Source organism: Dasypus novemcinctus, chromosome 21 (assembly GCF_030445035.2).
Source record: "Dasypus novemcinctus isolate mDasNov1 chromosome 21, mDasNov1.1.hap2, whole genome shotgun sequence".
NCBI classification, from domain to species: Eukaryota; Metazoa; Chordata; class Mammalia; order Cingulata; family Dasypodidae; genus Dasypus; species Dasypus novemcinctus.
This window is the reverse complement of record NC_080693.1, coordinates 31,102,873-31,122,801: the sequence shown is the minus strand read 5'-3', so window position 1 is coordinate 31,122,801 and position 19,929 is coordinate 31,102,873. Positions and strand designations below refer to the sequence as shown.

The following is a 19,929-nucleotide window of genomic DNA, read 5'->3' as shown; positions in this document are numbered from 1 at the left end:
CCAATCACTAGCTGAAATCGGTAGCCAATCGTCTCTTCCTCCCCTGTTTCTGGGAAATGGAGCTTCCAATTCCTGTCACAGAACACCTCCTGGGACTGCTCATACCTCCAGAGTAGGATGATCACTGGCCTCCGCCACTTGGCTGGTAATTTCCTAGAGAGGCTGGTGTAGGTCCCCGCAGCTTCCTCCCTGCTAGAGGTGGCACTGGGGCTTAGGCTAGACCTGTAATATGATCTGGATGGGAAGAAGCCAGTCCCCACCAGCATTGGGATTTTCAGTCTGCCCCGCTTCCCATCATGCCAGGTGCGGAGTTAAGATGGCGGCTCTTGGCCTCTTTCTGACTTGGACAGGCTCAAACTTTAGCTGTTCTCAGGATTATACTATAGCCCACTGAATTTTCTCATCAATAGCTGAAATGGGTGCCGAACCGTCTCTTCCTCCCCCATTTTGGGAAAGTGGAGCTTTCTATTCCAGCCGTGGAACAGCTCCCGAGGTGGCTTGTGCCTCTGGTGGATTATGGGCACTGGCCTCGGTGGCATGGAGCGCTCTACTTACGAGTCTTCTCTGCAAATGGGCAGTCTTCTTCCACTCCCTCAAAGACACTGCAGGATGCTCTTCTGGTCCCCGCAAACAGGTGCTTCAGCTAGCTCCAGAGAGCTCTGGGTGTTTGCTAACCGCCCTGTAGCAGGAGCTGACTCTAGGAGCTTCTTACTCTGCCACCATCTTCCTGGTGGTTCTCTGTGTGCATTACTTTTAAAAAGCAAAGGTAACATTTTAAAAAATGTGAATTTTTTTTGTTTTTTACAAGACTAGCAATTTAGGGATTAAACATATTCTGCCAAAGGATTCAGAAGAGGGTTCCTTTACATTGAATGCCCCTTGATGTATTTAATATTGGCTTTAATTCAAAAATAAGCAGCAGTTTTTTCCAGGGGTGTGGGAACATAGGAGCTTTTTGCTTTACAAGCTAGGTCTTTCTGTCAGGTTTGAATTACATTTTAATGATTTATCTTTAATCAGAAAGGTTTTCTTATTACCCATATTCGTATTTCACATGAGGTTTTAGTATGCTTTACAGTCCCATGTTACATTTAGCTTCTTTTCTTTTTAGTAATATACATGACCTTAGACTTTCTCTTTTAACCACTGTTAATACCCATATAATAGCACTGCTGGTTACAAATATTTGTCCTTTCACCTTTTCTATTCATTTTCAAAGATGAACACACAACTTTTTTAGCCAATTCTGCACAAGTTAACCCTCAGCTTTCCATTTTCTTTTTTTTTTTTTAAAGATTTATTTATTTATTTAATCCCCCCCCCCCCCCCCCCGTTGTCTGTTCTCTGAGTCTATTTGCTGCGTCTTGTTTCTTTGTCCACTTCTGTTGTCGTCAGCGGCACAGGAAGTGTGGGCGGCGCCATTCCTGGACAGGCTGCACTTTCTTTCGCGCTGGGCGGCTCTCCTTACGGGTGCACTCCTTGCGTGTGGGGCTCCCCTGCGCGTGGGGCTCCCCTACGCGGGGGACACCCCTGCGTGACAGGGCACTCCTTGCGCGCATCAGCAGTGCACATGGGCCAGCTCCACACGGGTCAAGGAGGCCCGGGTTTGAACCGTGGACCTCCCATGTGGTAGACGGACGCCCTAACCACTGGGCCAAGTCCGTTTCCCAGCTTTCCATTTTCTAACCTTGTTCTTACCAATTTTCTGGTGAAGGAAAGGGTTTGTGTTTTTTTTTTAATTGTCTTTGATCCACACAATAATCTTGTATAGTTGTATAAATCACCTACAAAAAGATAAATAAGATAGTTCAAAGGTTTAGGTAGGTTTCTCTCTTCTAAGGCTTATTTCAAAAATTAAATTCCAGATTTCAAGTTTCATTTGTGGAGGTAAAACTAGTAAAATGTGGGTAGATTATATATATCACATAGCAGCAGTCCAGAAGAAAATACAGGTATGATTGTGTTTAACCAGTTCTTCTGCTTAAATATTGTTTTATGTTTTCCTTATGTGGTTCCTTTAATTTTTAAATCAGTGACTTCATACTGTGGGTTGACCACCCATGTGGTGGGGCATCAGAATATTTCAAAGGTAGTCTTAAATTCACATGTATGTCACATGCTGACATACTGCTGATATAGCAGTTAACATATCTGATACATTACTATATTTCTTCCTTTAAACATATGTAGACATATGTTTAAATTACTGATTTCACAATAATCTTTTATTGCTGTGTACTAAAAACCTACAACTGGTTGCTGATGTTGCTCAGTGGTTGAGTGCCTGCTTCCCACATACAAGGGTCGTGGGTTCAATCCCCTAACCCGGCTACTTAGAAAAAAAAACAAAAACAAAACTGTAGCTGTTTTCATGAGGTCGGTGGGAAAGTAGAAATAGAAATTCTTGGAATTGGTTGAAAACCCAGTCTTAATAAGGATTTTGATTTTCCAGCGGTGGTATAAAAGTATAAGTACAACTCTAAATATGCCATTTTAAAAGGTATCAAGTCAACTTTAAAATTACAAAAGGAAATTTAAAAAATTTCATTTGTAATCCTGCCATGTTTCATATTTAGGTATGTACACAAGTTTGTTTCATTAATGAAAAGCATTATGTATCATTTTTTCTTTTTTATTAGATTTGTTTTAGAAATACCTTTCTTGTTTCTAGTGAAACACCATTTTTAGTGATTTTTAAACTGATCATTTTATTTATATGTAGAGGCATTATAGGGTAGCTAGTGGTAAAGAGCACAGGCCTTGGGTTCACTTTCTGATTCCACCGCTTAGTAATTAATGTGATCATGGGTATATTCTAAAATGTTTTGTGCTTTTCTTTCCATACCTATAAAATGAAGATAATTAATAGGTATCTCATAAGGTGGTGAGATGATTCAATGAGTTAATTCATGGAAACTGCTTAATACAGGTTTGGGCACATACTAAGGAAATACTCAAACTTATAGCTGTGTCTTTAGGATTAAAAAGTTCTCTCAACATGGTTAACAAGTTCTTTTCCTTTGGACTTGTTGAGTTCTTTCCAGTCATCTGCTATCATAAACAATGTGTTCTATTCATTTTTTCTTTCTTTCTTTTTTTTTTTAAGATTTGTTTTATTTATTTACCCACTCCCCCCCCCTTGCTGTTTGCAGTTGCTGTCTGCTCTCTTTGTCCATTTGCTGTGTGCTCTCTCTCTGTCTGCTCACCTTCTCTTTAGGAGGCACCAGGAACCAAACCCAGAACCTCCCATGTCGAAGAGAAGTGCTTCATCACCTGAGCTACATCAGCTCCCTGGTTTGTTGAGTTTCATTGTCTTTCCTCTGTGTCTCTTTTTGTTGCATCAGCTTGCTGTGCCTGCTCACCACACCAACTCTCCTCCAGGAGTCAACAGGAATTGAACACGGGACCTCCCATGTAGTAGGCAGAAGCCCATTCACTCGAGCCACATTTGCTTCCCTTCATTTTCATGCATAAGCCTTTTTCCTCATAATAGCCTCTTTGGATATTTTGTGGAATGAAAAACTGTTTCTGTTCCCCTTCTGTGCTTTTTCTTTCTTCAGTTGTAGTTAAACTAGATTGTTTCTAAGTGATGACTGGGCCAGAACTACCTTCTAAAACTCAAAGGAGAATACAACAGAATTTTTGGTAATTTTTTGTGATTATCTTGGGCAAAGTGCTTGAGCAAAGATACCTTTGAGCTTCAGTTTCCCCGTTTGTTGTAGGAGAGATGTTAAAAGTATTTATATAACTGCATAGGGTAAAATGATATAATGTGCCCATAAAGTATGTGACACTCCAATGCCTGGCAGATAGTAAGAATTAAATAAACTGTAGCTAATATTGCCATTATTAATAACAAAAATAAAAATTGTTACATTAAATAATTTATCTTGTGAAATTGGTAAACAGATTAGGAGGATTGTGTTTACCAATTGAAAGTTACAGAATTTTTCAATTATATCTGTTTCATCTACATTTGAACTATAATAATTTAGGAAAAATAATGGTAAATATTTGAAACAGTTTGTGACAGTATTTTTAATTTCATGACAGTATTTTTAATTGCATCATTTAAGTTTTGAAATGTTATTTCTGATTGTCCTTTAGAATGAATTTAAAAAAGAACAAACCACAAAGAAAGCTGAAAAAATATGTTTAATAAAGCAGGTGAAAGGTGTCAACTTTAATGTATAAAGTATTTGAAGAAATATGGAAACAATAATATAAGTAGGAAAATGAACAAAGGACAGTGAACAGACAATTCAAGGAAAAAACAGTGGCTAATGGACAAAAAAGTTTTGGCCACACTAATATTAACAGAAGAAATGCAAAAATTATATATCAAATCTGCCAAGATTTTTTACTTTTATATGAGAATTCCTAGTGCTGATAAGAGTTTGATGGAGTAGGCATTCTCAGTACTTTTGACAGTCTTTTGGAAAAACAATTGAGCGGAGTATATGAAGAGCTAAAAAGATTATACTTTTTGATGCAATAATAATTCATCATTGCTGTCTGACCTAAGTGTTGCAAAATGAGGACAGATTTTTTTTCAATTTTCAAAAATGTTTGCTGTAATTAATATTATCTTTAATAATAAAATATTTAGCTAACAGAAGGAATGCCTTTAAAAATAATATTTCTGAGTTTTTAGTGGCATGAACAACTATTTATGATAAGTAGTAGTATGAGAAGTGAGTGTGGCTCAAGCGATTGGGCTTCCTCCTACCACATGGGAGGTTCTAGGTTCAGTTCCCAGTGCCTCCTGGAGAAGGTGAGCTGACGTGGTGGGCAGACTTGGTGAGCTGATGTAACAAGATGATGCAACAAGAGAGACAGAGAGGAAAGACAAAGAGACACAACAAACACGGAGCTGAGGTGGCTCAGGTGATTGAGCACCTGTCTTTCATATGGGAGGCCCTGGATTCGGTTCCTGGTACATCCTAAAGAGAAGGTGAGCAGACACAGAGAGCACACGGCAAATGGACACAGAGCAGACAGCGACCACAAACAAGGAAGGGCGGGAATAAATAAATAAATCTTCAAAAAAAAGAAAGGAAAGAAATATACACAGTCGCTCCTTTAGAAAAGATCCTGAGGAAAAAAAAAAACACCTTTGGTAGTGTTGGTAGGATAACAGGTATATTTTTTGCTTCCTTTATATCAGTACATTATAGATTTTCTGTCATGGGTGTTTATTACTTTTATAATCAGACAAAGGTAAATAATAAGTGAAGAAAAATGAAAGTGATTCTTATGACTCATTTGAAATTGATAAACACTAAGATTTCAGTGTCCTTTAATGAATGCATGGGAGGAAACTTAACTGAAACTTAGTTCATGATTCTTCAAGATCACACCTTATTTCTTTTCAGTATGTAAGATATTCATAATGAGCTTTTGGAGTCAAAATGAAACATTTAGATATCAAAACAAAACAAAGGTATTACAAGAAAAGAAAGCTACAAATAACCTCATGAAGATAGTTGTAAAATTAACTATTAGCAAATTGAATCCAGCAGTACATAAAGTGGTTAAGTAATACGTCATGACCAAGTAGGATTTTATCTGAAAATGTTCCACTTTTGAAAATGAGTTAGTGTAATTAATCACCAAGTGGTGTTGTATTAACAACAAAACGACACACACAAAAAAGTTATTTCAGTAGATTGAGTAAAACCATTTTACAAAATTTAGAATTAATTTCTGATACAAAACTCTTAACATCCTAGAAATAGAAAAGAGTTTCCTTGACCTAGTAAAAGGTATCTATGAAAAACATACAGGGAGGGAAGCAAATGTGGCTCAACAGATTGGGCTCCGTCTACCATATGGGAGACCCTGGGTTCACTTCCCAGAGCCTCCTTGTGAGGGCAAGCTGGCCCATGCCCGCAGAGAGCCAACAGCACTCACCCGCAGAAAGCCGGTGCAGTGAGGTGATGCAACAAAAGGAGACAAGCAGACACAGAAGAGCGTGCAGCAAATGGACAGAGAGAGCAGACAGCATGCAAGCAGCAAGGGGAGGGGATAGATAAATAAATAAATAAATAAGTAAATCTTAAAAAAAAAAAATACAGGAAAGCAGATGTGGCTCAAGCTGTTGAGCTCCTGCCTACCACATGGAAGGTCCCTGGTTTGGTTCCTTGTGCCTCCAAAAGAAGACAGTGAGCTGGCCCGATGGGCAAGCGCAGAAAGATGATGCAACAAGATGATGCTACAAGAGACATGAAGAAAAACATAATGAGATGACAAAGCAAGGAGTGGAAGTGGCTCAAGCAATTAGGCGTCTCCCTCCTACATCAGAGGTCTTAGGTTCAGTTCCTGATGCCTCCTAAAGAAACAAGACAAACAGACACAGCAAGTGTAAACAACAGGTGTGTGTTTTGGGGGTGGGGATAAATAAATAAAAATCTTAAAATATATATATATATATATATAGTGAACACCAAACTTTATGGTGAAAAACTGAATGCTTTCCCCCTAAGATCAGGAACCAAGGCCAGGACCTTGTACTGGTGTTCCTCTCCAGATCAGTAAGAAAGAAAAAGAAATAAAATTGTCTTTATTTGCAGAAACATGATCTTCTATGTAGAAAATCTACAAAAAAACTATTAGAACTATGACTGAATCACAGGATATACAATATACAAATTCAGTTATATTTCTATAAACTAGCAATAAACCATTGAAAATTTTAATAATGCTATTTATAGTAACATGAACCCTGAAACCCTTAAAGATAAACAATATGCACAAAATTAAATACATAGTAATGCTTCCATATAGAAATACATGAACATTTAAATGGTAAAAATTACTTGCTTTTACTGGGAAGGATATGTAAGTTTTCTGTTAAATATTTTTTGAAGATTATTTTTCTTAAGCACATATTTTATATAGCTGTGATCAGATGTACGTAATTTTTATGTTTTTATATGACATTATGTACATGCCATTAGTTCCTTATAGAAATGAATTTTACATTTATATTTAGCTATTTATATTTATAGTTATTAAAGTATTCCCCTAATATTGGGTGTTTAGATTGCTTCCAAGTTTTCAAAATGCATTTTCTAAGTTTCCTTAAGTTGATTGATTTAACCAACCAAAGGTAAATTTACTTGTTATGAGAAGAGTAGAATCAGTAGTTTGACTTTAGAGCATGGAATTTGGGTGTGTTGCTTAAGATTGTACTTCAGGCTAGCATTTGGCCAGCAGAGAATGAAAGTTTAGTATGTTCTTAAGATCTGTTTCTTCATGATAAACACTGTAAGCTCATTGTTATTTCTCTTCTTTTAGAAAAATTATCTTTCAAAATGTAGGTTATTTCTTTTTTTTTTTTTAATTAGAAAATTACACATTTGTTAATTTGCTATTCATGGACAATTATATCATATGAAGTCTTTCCTTGGCCCCTTAGTTTGTCTGAACTTGCTCCTCTAGTAGAATTAAGTACTTCCTCTTTTGTTCCCTTAATATCTACATATAAATGCCTAACTTTTTTTTTTAAATTAAAAGTTACTTAGTTACATACCTTTTGTCTGCTACCAGACTGGGAAAAGGACTGTATCTTGTTCAGGTTTTATATACCTATCCACTAGCATACTTAAGTATATGGTAGATGCTTAATAAATGTGATACTGAAGATCTTTTTTAATAGTTGCAACATAGTGTTCGCTATAGAAAAATTATATTTTATGGACCTATTTATACATGAAGATTTGTTATTTCTAATGACAGTTATGCTTTGTCACTTGCTCTGTTAATTAGGCAATAAAGTGCCAGACTGGCCTGCCAAGTGCAAATATGAAACTAGAAAGGAGTGATGGTTGGTGTTAACTAATTTTCTCTTCACTTGACAGGTGTGGGATTATGAGACTGGAGATTTTGAACGAACTCTTAAGGGGCATACAGACTCTGTACAGGATATTTCATTTGACCACAGTGGCAAGCTTCTGGCTTCCTGTTCTGCAGATATGACCATTAAGCTATGGGATTTTCAGGGCTTTGAATGCATCAGAACCATGCATGGTAAGGGGTAATGGATGGTATTTTAATAGTGATTTCTTTGGCATTCCAGAGAGAACGTTGTTTTCTAACAGTGTGCAGGTTCCCTACATTCAGCTCTTAATTGTCTGTATCAGTGGAGAGTGTAGATAGTCCATGGATAAGCCACAATAGTTAAGAGTTGTTTCTTTTATGAAGTTTTAAGTATCTCTTCGTGGTTTGTATAAAATGACTGATTTGTTTTCATCAGTGTTTTTTTTTTTAATAAGAAAAACTGCCAGAACATCTATCTGTCTTTGAGAGAGAGGGAATATGAAGTTACTGGTTTTTCTATTTTTCTTAGTTGGAAACCTATAGTCTAGAGAGAGTGAAGGCTGGAACCCAGAGTTCTTGCTCACTTTCTAATGTTGCACATGTATTAGAGTCTCATTGTGAGATTGTTTTCCAGGTCTCATGGAGAGTATTTTCTGAGGCAGTGTTGCTTTGTGGAAGGAACACGGTCTTGGAATATATCTGGGTTCAGATTCCTACTTGTTGACTTGTGACATGAGAAAATTTTAACTTCTTTCATCTGCAAAGTAGAGGTGATAATACCTAGGTGATAGAGTTGTGCGGGAAAATCATCTTGGTTTAGTACCTGAGACATAAGAAGGTGCTCACTAAATAAGGAAATTTCTCTTTTGGTTTTTTTTTTTTTTTTTTCCTTTAAACATGATGAGATTTGAATTTTAGATTGTGTATTAGGAACACATACTATGTTTGGTAATACTTTAAAAAAAAAAAATTATCCAGGGATGTTAGTACTTGAGTAAGCTATGTGATTATATATAGGGTATAATTTGAAGGGTGTGTGTTTTGCCCCTACCTCCTTCAACTTAAGTGCATTGGAAAACTTAACCAATTACCTTTTGTAAAGTCTAGTATTTATTTCTCTTTAAGTAGGCTGTATCTTCTTGCTTTTAAGGGAAAAAAGAGGTCTTTCCAACCATGGTATATTCCTTGAAAGATACATTTGTGAAGACTGAGGCTTTTGCTGCAAAGGATTGCCAATTAGGAGTATAAATAATGTATATGCAATAATCCATTTTTAATGCCATGAACATCAACAACAAGAAAAGAAAATTCTTAACCACTCTTTTAAATACTAGAGCTCCATTTTTCTTTTCTATTCTTTTTGACTTTGTAGATCTTATTTCTATGTATATCTTAGAATATCAACCATAGGGAATTATATTTTTTTCCAGTATTCCTATATAAATGTTCAGATTCACTAGAACATACGAATATATTCAGGTGCTGATGAAGTTGATTCCTTTTGTTTTTAAACGTTTGTACAGGTTGAAATTTAATAATACATAGAGCTGACTAATTACATTGTAGTTTGTTTTGTTAATTTACTAATTCTTAGCTTTTTTGTGTAAATCCAGTTTCTTACTAAATTTATATAAAACCCATTATATTTAGAACTTGCTCTATTTTAAATTCCACAGTGGATGATGGGTTTAAATGCTTTTGGTGGTATATCACTTAATATATTGCTGTGTTGTATGTTTTAGGCCATGACCACAATGTTTCTTCAGTAGCCATCATGCCCAATGGAGATCATATAGTTTCTGCCTCAAGGGATAAAACTATAAAAATGTGGGAAGTACAAACTGGGTAAGTAGGTTTAGTTGAAAAGGTGTTAGTAAATATATATTTAAAAAACAGATGTGTCTTCTAAGTATTCCAGTAATTTCAGCCCAGAATGATGACTATGTCAGTTGTATTATATGCTTTAAAACTAAGTTTCAATCTCTTAATATCTTCAGAAAAGGAACAGAGAGACTTTGTATCCTTGAGAGCCATTTCCATGTAATGGCTTATTTTCTCCATGGTCTTCTTTTAAGTAATCTCTCTGGGGCTTTAAATTAAAATGTAAATAATGTCCAGGTATGCCCCTATTAGGCCCCTATTAGGCTGATTTAGTTGTACTTAGAATTACACATGTTTTTCTTAATGAAACTTTTTATCTACCAGTTTTACCCAGATTAGTAAAGTATTCTTAATTTGATGCTATTCTCTTCATCCCAGTGCATAGCTAGTTTTGTAATCCCTTCTGTGAAAGTGTTCCAATGATTGCCACTCACAATTAAATTACTGCTTTTATTGACAGCTACTGTGTGAAGACATTCACAGGACACAGAGAATGGGTACGTATGGTGCGGCCGAATCAGGATGGCACTCTGATAGCCAGCTGTTCCAATGACCAGACAGTGCGCGTATGGGTGGTAGCAACAAAGGAATGCAAGGCTGAGCTTCGAGAACACGAGCATGTGGTAGAATGCATTTCCTGGGCTCCAGAAAGTTCATATTCTTCCATCTCTGAAGCAACAGGATCTGAGGTACTGTGTGATTTACATGTTATTTCATGATTTTATTGCTGATACCTCAAAAACGTAGACTAAGACTTCTCTGATTCTCAATTCCAGGGCCATTTATGTACTTAAAAATCTCCATCCCATAATTCTGAATTTTGAATCTCTTTACTCTCTCCAACCTGCAGATGTGTTTATATATATTTTAAGATTTATTTTTTATTTATTTCTCTTCCCTTCCCCTCCCCCCCCCCAGTTGTCTGCTCTCTGTGTCCATTTGCTGTGTGTTCTTCTGTGACCACTTCTGTCCTTATCAGTGGCACCAGGAATCTGTGTTTCTTTTTGTTGCATCATCTTGTGTCAGCGCTCCATGTGTGTGGCGCCATTCTTGGGCAGGCTGCACTTTCTTTCCCGCTGGGTGGCTCTCCTTATGGGGCGCACTCCTTGCACATGGAGTTCCCCTACGCAGGGGACACCCCTGCGTGGCACAGCACTCATTGCATGCATCAGCACTGCGCATGGGCCAGCTCCACATGGGTCACTGAGGCCCAGGGTTTGAACCACAGACCTCCCATGTGGTAGGCGGATGCCCCATCCATTGAGCCAAGTCCGCTTCCCTGTGTTTATATTTTTTAACTGGTAATTATTATTGCTGCCACCTGACCCTTGACTTGTGCAAGGTGGATGGGGGAGGGGTCTTCTGAAGTGCACAAATGGTCATTTATATTTATCAGAAACACCACTGTTATAAGAGTATCCTGATGCAAAATAAAGCCTGTGGGACAGGTTAAAATTATTTTTTAGAATAATAGCCTTCTTTAATGACCAAAATTACTTTATTGATAAATTTATAGTGAAATGAAATTCAGTATTCAAATTTTTAAATTACTTTTTAATAAATGGTGAAAATCCCTCTTCTCTTCCTTCTCCTCCCTTCCTCTCCCCGTCTTCTCCTCTTCTTCTTTTCCTCATCTTTTCTTCTCTTTCCTTAATGAAGTTTGTATGACCTTTTTTTTTTTTGGCTGGCCCACACATTTTCAAATTCTTTTTATTGCCCTCTGGTGGTGGCCATTTACCATAAGTTAGAAATTTGATTCTGGCTGTCTGACATATAAAGGCTGAATTTAAATAGTTTAAAAATCATCTTTGTGTGTGTGTGTGTGCCTACAAATTTTAATATATATTTTCTCAAAAAATATATAACAAAAAGGAAAAGAAAACCTGCATATATCTATAACTGTTAAAGAAACTTGAGTTAGTAGTTGAAAATGCCCCTCCAAGAAAAGACCAGGTCCAAGTGGCTATACAGGAAAAGTTCTACCAAATATTCAAGGGAATGGATAACACCAGTCTTTTTTATATATATATATATATATATCAGTGTTACATGTTACTTAGTAGAAAACAACATTAAATAACTATAAATCTGCTTTAGTCAGCAGTTATACCCTTCCCCTTATTTTTGTTCATTTCTTAATGCTTAAATTTGGTCCGATGTCCACTCTGACTTCTTCAGGCTGAGAAGGGGCATGGATATTGTGGGGCAGAGGAATGAAATTGCTTTGCTTGCAGTTGAAAATAATCCTTTTGGTGTGGGGCTGGTCCATCATCATTTTGTTAGTTGTCTATGGCAGGCCCAAAGAACTGGAGAGTAGGAGTTGGCCGCATATTGGCTTGGTTTAGGGGCTCCTCCAGCATAGAAACAATCTGAAGGCTTTAAGTCTCTGAGAAATGTACTTAACAAGTAAATTGAAAATTATGTCAAATAAAAGAAGTAGAAAAATCATGATTTAGGGAATTTATACCTAAGTATACTATGTTATAATTGGGGAAATAGCTTGTCTTATATTCCCAGATAGAGCCTGCTGAAGGGGTGTTGATTTCATGTGGCCTGTGGCTTACCTGTGGTGTTCAGACATCCCTAGGGCCCTCAGGGTCCTTTTTATTGTGGCATAAAAATCCTTTTAAAGTCTTCACCTAACTTCCTACATGAGAAAATTTTTGTATGTTCTCTGTAGACTAAAAAAAGTGGCAAGCCTGGGCCATTCTTGCTGTCTGGATCCAGAGACAAGACTATTAAAATGTGGGACATCAGTACTGGCATGTGCCTTATGACCCTTGTAAGTTTGCATAATCTTACTGCTTCTTTCACATCTTCATTGTGTTTATACCTTTTTGGATTACATGCCTTGTAATATCTTCATAAATAACCTGAATTGTTCATGGCTTTAAAATAACTTTTTTATAAGATGTTTTTTCTTAAACTTTCATAATTCCATTGTGATGAAAATTGTTCCCCTAGAATGTCATGTGTTATATAAAGGATCTACAAAGCCAGACAGTGCTGGAGGGAGATACTGGCTCACTGTATCTTTGAAATTTGTGTAACATCTCTTTTGGAAAGGAGACAGTATTTGCATAGATTCATTACGCTTTTAAGCTGTATTTCACTGTATTTAATTTTTTTTTAGGAGTTTCTGGGGATTCTACCCAGAACCTTGTACATGGGAAGCAGGCGCTCAACCATCGAGCCACATCTGCTCCCCAGGAAGAGCTGTTTTTTTCTTATTTTAGGAGATACCAGGGATTGAACCCAGGATTCACTCCTTGTATTTAATTTCAGTATGAACCCTTTTAACTATCACCTGGTTGTTAATATGATCCAGTTTATTTTGCCGTTCCAAAAGTAATAGTTCTTAATTTCATTTTAGGAGCACCTAGATTTCAGTCTGAGGATATATAAGTCATAGTGAGAGATTATGATCATTCATTTTTGCTTAAGGAAGTGCCAGGGAGATCTTGGAAATTAATTCAATACCAGTTTTTATAATTTGCCATTCATGTTTGTTTAGAGATTGTTTAGGTACCAGTCATACCTTGAAGTGATTGTTTCTTTTTAGCATGTGAGAGAGACACATGGAAGTGTCGCCAAGATTTGATTAAAAAATTAAACTCAGGAAGCCTATGTGGCTCAAGTGATAGGGCTTCCACCTACCATATGGGAGGAGCTGGGTTTGATTCCTGGGGCCTCCTGGTGAAAAAAAAGAAGAGAAGAGCATGCCTGCATGGTGAGCCAGTGCCTGCATGAGTCATGAGTGCCTGTGAGGTGAGCTCAGTGCCCAAGCAAGTGCCCGCATGGCAAGCCGAGTACCCGTGTGGCAAGCCAAGTGCCTGCACAAGTATCCACGTGGCAAGCTAAGTGCCTGTGCGGTGAGCCAGTGCCCGTGCAAGTGAGTTACACAGCAAGATGATGCTGCAACAAAAGAGAGATGAAGGGGAGAGTCAAGGTGAAGTGCAGCAGAGGCCAAAACTGAGGTGGTACAGCTGACAGGGAACCTGTCTCCACATCAGAAGTCCCCAGGATTAAATCCCGGTGAATCCTAGAGGAGAGAAAATGAGAAGACAAAAAACGAGAAATAGATAAGGAAGATCATACAGCAAATGTACACAGCAAAAAAAACTAGCAGGGCAGGAGGGAGGGGGAGGGGGACAGGGAAAGTAAAGCTTTTTAAAAATTAAACTCATAGTATTCTGAGCTGAGTTCAGTTACACTATGTTGCTGTTAGAAAAAATGATTACATTTAAAATCAGAGCATTCTTTCTCCTTCTGTAACAGCACAGGTCACCATGAATTCCCTGGAAGTTTCTGGCTCCTCTTTTCCTACTTAAGGGTGATACTTGCGATACTTTATTGTTTCACCTTGGTGTGGCTTGACTTCTTGTTGAGGCCTTTTCCCTCTAGTTAAACTTTTCCCCTAGCCTTTTGTTTTAAGAAATGTAAACCTGTAGGGGAAAAAAAGCAAGAATGGTATAGTGAGCACCTGTATATCCTTCACTTAGAATCACCTGTTGTTAACAGTGTGTGTGTACATTTTGCTCAACAATCAAAGGTGGTATTCTATATAACCACAATAAAATTATCATACTCAAGAAATTTAACATTGACTTAGTCCATATTTAAATTTTCTTCAATTATCCAAGTTATATATTTTGTTTGTTTTGTTGTTTTATTAACAACTTCATTTCAAATTCACAAAAATAAAAGAACAGAAAAGGACAGCTCAGTAAGTTATGGAAACATTACTCCTAAAAAGTTCTTTTTCAGATATTTTTTCTCATCTAATTCCAATTGCAAACTCATTTCTTCCTCTAGTGTTCAGAAAGATACACAGATGAACACTGCTTAGTTAAATGACGTAGTCATAGTCTCCTTATTAATGAACAAAAAGGGGGGTAGAGAAAGTGCTTAATCATATATCTCACAAAACCAAACCCAATAGTCTTTCTTTTTTTTTTTAACCTTTAGAAAGTACCAACTTTGCTTTTGTTACAAAAACATTTCAGTGTTGTGAACTATGGTCCCCCAGTAATATACTTTATAACATTTTAAAAACAACAGCAAAACCCTGTCCTGGATCCAGTCAAGGGTAACATATTGCATTTAATGGTCAAATCTTGTTAATTTTCTTCAACCCAGAAGAGTTCCTTGGCCTTTTTATTTGTTTATTTTTTCTTTCGTGGCATTGATGTTTTTGGTGTATACATTTTCAGTGTGCTTTGAGTAACAAAATCATTATTTTCATGGATGCTATTTTAAACAATTTATCCTACTACTAAATCAGTTGCTTTTTTGTTTTCAAGGTGGGTCATGATAACTGGGTACGTGGAGTTCTGTTCCATTCTGGGGGCAAGTTTATTTTAAGTTGTGCTGATGACAAGACCCTACGTGTATGGGATTATAAGAACAAACGATGCATGAAGACTCTGAATGCGCACGAACACTTTGTTACCTCCTTGGGTATGTACAAGTTATGAAGTCCGAACAGTTAGATTTTGGAGTGCCAGACATAAAGTTTGTCATAACCATGTGGACTTTTCCAGGTAAGAAATCACTGTGTGCTTTCAGGGCAGAATAGGGAAGGCAGGTTAAATTTTTCTGACTCCTACCATTTGTCTTAGATTCTTCTTTCCTTAATTCTGTCTCCACTAACAGCCCTATAATAAAACATTTCTCCATTGCACAACCTTGACTTTAGAAAGTAGAATTACGAGACTTACACTCTTGACGGGTATCTTTTCTCCCCTGTTTGTAAATTTCTCAAAAGGAAATCTTACCTTTTTCTCTATGGCAAATATTTTTCTATCATGAACTAGAATACTTGGAATTACATCCTCAGTATCAACTGGACTTGAATGTCGAGTTTAAGATAGTACCGTAAAATGCAGTACATAAGGGTAGGATAGACCAGTGATGAAGATAAGCCTCAGTAAAATAGGGCACTAATGCCTTCTTCACTGGTTTGTTATAAGGATTAAACATGAATATAAAATATTAGTACTAAGCCTGAAACATAGTAAGTGTTCAATAAATGATAGATACATTGAGGTTATATACCCATTGTTAAATTTGAGTGCTTAGTCAATCCTAGTTGGAATGACAGTGAGCATTTTTATTGGAGTGTTAGTATAAGATTTAATCATTGAGCTTCAGCTTATCTGAGTAAATGTAATACCTTCTGGGGCATGACTGAGGGTAGGGGGAGTCGTGTAGAGAAAGAGATATTCCTTACACTTGGACTTGCTTATTTTATGGCTTATTAAATATTACATCTGTCTCAATCTGATTTTAAAATAAGCCTTCTCTTTTTCTTCCAGATTTCCATAAGACGGCACCATATGTGGTTACTGGCAGTGTAGATCAAACAGTAAAGGTGTGGGAGTGCCGTTGATTGAGTCTCATTTGGCCCCTCCTCCCTTTTTTCCTCTGGATGCACTCTGATGATACCATGGTTACCCCCATTGAGCTCTGTTTAAATAAATATTGTCCTTTCATGTAAATTATTCTGGATGTAGATTGAGCTTATTAAATGTTACACACAAAGTATTCATGCATGGTGAATCCAAATTGTATACTGTAAATTTACATACGTTGTCTAGAAGTACCATAGGGTTTAAAAACCTGGGCTGGCATTGGTCACACCAGGGCCTAAGAAGGAGGAAGTTTGAATAAATTGAACTAGGGCACTAAACTGAATAATAGTTGACAGTGTCATTTTATGTTGGAGTATTAATTCTTGTTTTTCTTTCTGCTATCTGTTGGTGCCTGACTTGATGGCCTCATTTGGGGAAGAGTGGTGGTGGTGGTTAGGGCTTTTTCTGAAATATGTGTCTATGTAACATCACTTAAGTGTGCTTAATCAATCTTCTTTAAGGATGTTAGATAATAAGGCTACAATTCAACATCTTCTCAACCATCTATGTAATGGGATTACACAATGGAATTTTTGTCATGACAACATTTGCCAAACCAATAGGATATATTTGTTTTGGCAGCCTATCACGTAAAGGCTAGTGATTAATTTATGTAAGAAAATGACTGTAAATGTCAAGAAAAATCTCAGCAGCTAATATCAAATCGTTTATTTTATTTGGGTCTCAATGCTTTGTAAACAGGTTACAAACACTGTAGTACTGTAAGCTTCTATTTTCCACACTAGGCATATTTCCAGCTGTATTCTCCATACTATTGGACTGTGTAGTGATGTGACTTCCAAGTAGAATTTAATCTCCCTGTTGAGAGTCATGGTATAAATCACTGTTTTTGATGTTTTTTAGGGATGTGCAATGTGCATTACATAATGACAGAGAACTATCGAGAGGGTTTTATGTGCGCATTTTAAGGGAGTGGGAGAAAGAAGGCAGTTTTTCAATATGATATCTGTTTGAACTGTGTTTAACTTACACATTTAAAAAAATTACAGGGTTTAATGGAATGTGCATAAAAATGTACTGTTTTCACATTTCTTTTATATATAAATGTTTATAAGTATATGGGCCTATCTAACTGGATAAGTCTGTATATGTTTATCTCACACAACCACTGTAGCTTGGATTCTGGGTTTTTGAAGTGCTAAAACCTAATTAGATATTAATGTGTATCAACACAATTGTTAAAAAAGCTAATTAGAATAAATCTTGCTATGGAATACCATGCTTTAAAACAAACCCTTTATGATCCCCCCCAAAAAACTGACTCTGTGGGAGTTTCTCCCAACTAAAGGAAAATCACTTCTGTTATATTTCCCCCCCCCCCTAATTTGGCCATTCAGCGTTGTATACATCCTGATATCATGTATATTTTGATCCAAAGTTACTTCTAGTAGGTTGCAGTATTCCATTGCAGATTATTAATAAAGAACTCCATTGCTTAGCTAACCAAGTTTTTTCTTTTAAAGAAAATCATTTGAAAAGTTAACAAAACAATGAAATAACAATGACAACTTAACAAAGATAAGTTTATTCTATATTGCATTTTATTTGTTTGTATAATAAGTGATTTTTTAAATGTCCCGTTTAGTATTTAATGGAAATTTGGTTCCTGAGAAGGACAAAGGGTGAGAGTTAATGTCCTGTAGATACACGTACAAGGAATAGGCCATATATTTACTAGAAGCAGCTTTATATCCAGCTTGTGGTTTTTGTTTTTAAATAATTCTGAGAAAGATCTCTCTGGAAGGGGAAGTGTTTTGAGAACTAATGGCTAATTTTGAGGACAAAAATGACAACTTAAGCTAATTACTTAAATACTGTAGAGTAACTTTCAGGACAATTTTGTCTCAGAACCCTGCTTTATAATGAGGAGTCTTTTTTTTTCCCTTTAGCTGTTCTGACTGGATTTTTCTACAAAAGCTTTGGAAAATATCTTTGTTCTCATTTGCTGCTATTTCCTGTTCTATTTTGAGAAATATAAATACATAGAAATGGTGCATCTTAACATTCGTTTGTACGTGTATAAATGTCTTGTCTTTTAATTCATTTTTAGCATCTAGCAACACAAATCAATCAAGGGTAAGCCACAGCATCTAGAAATCATTCATAGATATGAACAATAAAAGGAAAAAAATGGTACCGATTTAGGAGGAAACAAAGCTGCTGTCCTCTGGGTTTCTTCCCCTGCAGCATACAGTGACTTTTCTTGACAGAGGAGAAGCAATACTCTGTAAGCAAAGTTATCCTTACTTGGGAGATTGCCACAGCCTGCTGCTTAGTTGAATTACCAGACATCCTCCATTTAAGAAGCAGCGAACATTGAATCTCAGGGATGGTCCTCAACTGGATCCAAATGTCAAAAGCCCTGTTTGAATAATGAGAAAGCGGGTGGGGGAGAACCATCCATCCACATCTGGAATCATATTTGCAAAAGTTTCCTGCTTGTTTGACACTGCCCTGTTGATGCCCTATCTTTCTTACTCTGTTTCTCTGTCTGCTGTCTAACCCTGTGCCTTGCCTGGGATAAGTACAATTATGAGGTTACTGGTTTGAATTGTAAGTAGAGGTCTTTATTAATTGATTTAGAGGTTCACTGCTACTTTGTCACTTTCTTAATCAGATTGGCTGTTTAAGAAATGAAACACTGATAGAATTGCGTCCTCAGATGATTGTTGACTTTTGCATGTAAAAACAATAGACATTCCAGTGCCACCCTAATATAACGTGCCCAAGAAGTCCTAGCTTCACCCTTGAAAAGTGCAAGCCATGCAAACTGTGGGTTAGTCATCGCTTGATGAAGAGTTGCTGTTTTACATGGCATCTTGCACTAAGACTTAAGATCGTTCTGTTGTATCTCTGTGTGGTGTGACCAATGGCATGCCCAGAGCACTGCTCTCAAAATCACTAGTGTTAGCAGTTGTCCTGGCTGTGGAGTGCTTGCTGTAGTCTTTGGAAGCTTTGGCTCTAGATTCATCAAGCCCTGTCTCCTTACTGTCAGTGCCCTGCTCTCCTGTTTGCCTTTTTCTGTTTTTTTGTGAACTTCCAGGAAATATCACTCGTTAAATAGTTTTTTTTATTATTATTATTATTTTTAAAAAACTATTTAAAAGTAAAGGTTATTTTGTTTCATTGAAGGTGGTAGTTTGATAATCCCTAAGCAACTGAAGTTGAAAAAAATACTGTTGAAAGAAAAGGCACTTAAAATGGTTACATTTTCTGTCCAGCTGTATATAAGTCCAATGTGTTCATCTATATGATGCAAAGAAGAATCTCCTGGTAGAGAAGCAACATGTACAAAATTGGAGAAAAAGGTTTTGCTTTTTGTGGTTTTTTTTTTCCTCCAGTGGGGTGGGGGGAGGGGCAAGATGGATTTACAAGTCACGACTGGACTGAACTGGCCTTTTTATCTTTCCACTATATCATGTAAGTAGCTGCTTTCTTGTCCTGCCTATCCTTCAGGCATCTCTAAAGTTCACTCTGAAGATGTTAGAAACAAACAAAATCTTCGAGTTAGAAGTTGATCCTGACGCTGACGTGAAGGCAAGCATTGATTTCGTATGAACGTTGTGGAGGTGGTAATTGGAGAAAACAGTTGCCCAGATTGTAAGAGTTAACTGAAGATATTGACACAATTTAAAAAAAAAATCAGTAAAGGAATGTATATAATATTGCTCTTGTGTTTTACAGTAAGATTTGTTGCTCTCAGACTGTGTAAAACAAAATTTATTCATGTTTTCTGCATATTAAAAAAATCTTATTGTACCAATTGGTAAACTATTAAATGCCTATAAAACTA

The 19,929-nt window shown here is 36.7% G+C and overlaps 1 protein-coding gene across 3 annotated transcripts in view; it reads left to right on the top strand.

The window, feature by feature from the left end:
- Nucleotides 1-19,929, top strand: part of PAFAH1B1 (platelet activating factor acetylhydrolase 1b regulatory subunit 1) — a 94,013-nt gene extending 74,084 nt beyond the window's left edge. For all 3 annotated transcript variants that reach the window (XM_058283783.2, XM_058283785.1, XM_058283784.1), the window contains exons 6-11: nt 7,863-8,031; nt 9,564-9,666; nt 10,163-10,391; nt 12,383-12,484; nt 15,006-15,162; nt 16,020-19,929. In XM_058283783.2, the coding sequence (XP_058139766.1) occupies nt 7,863-8,031; nt 9,564-9,666; nt 10,163-10,391; nt 12,383-12,484; nt 15,006-15,162; nt 16,020-16,093 (834 nt within the window). In that variant the 3' untranslated portion in view covers nt 16,094-19,929. The remainder of the gene's footprint in view (nt 1-7,862; nt 8,032-9,563; nt 9,667-10,162; nt 10,392-12,382; nt 12,485-15,005; nt 15,163-16,019) is intronic.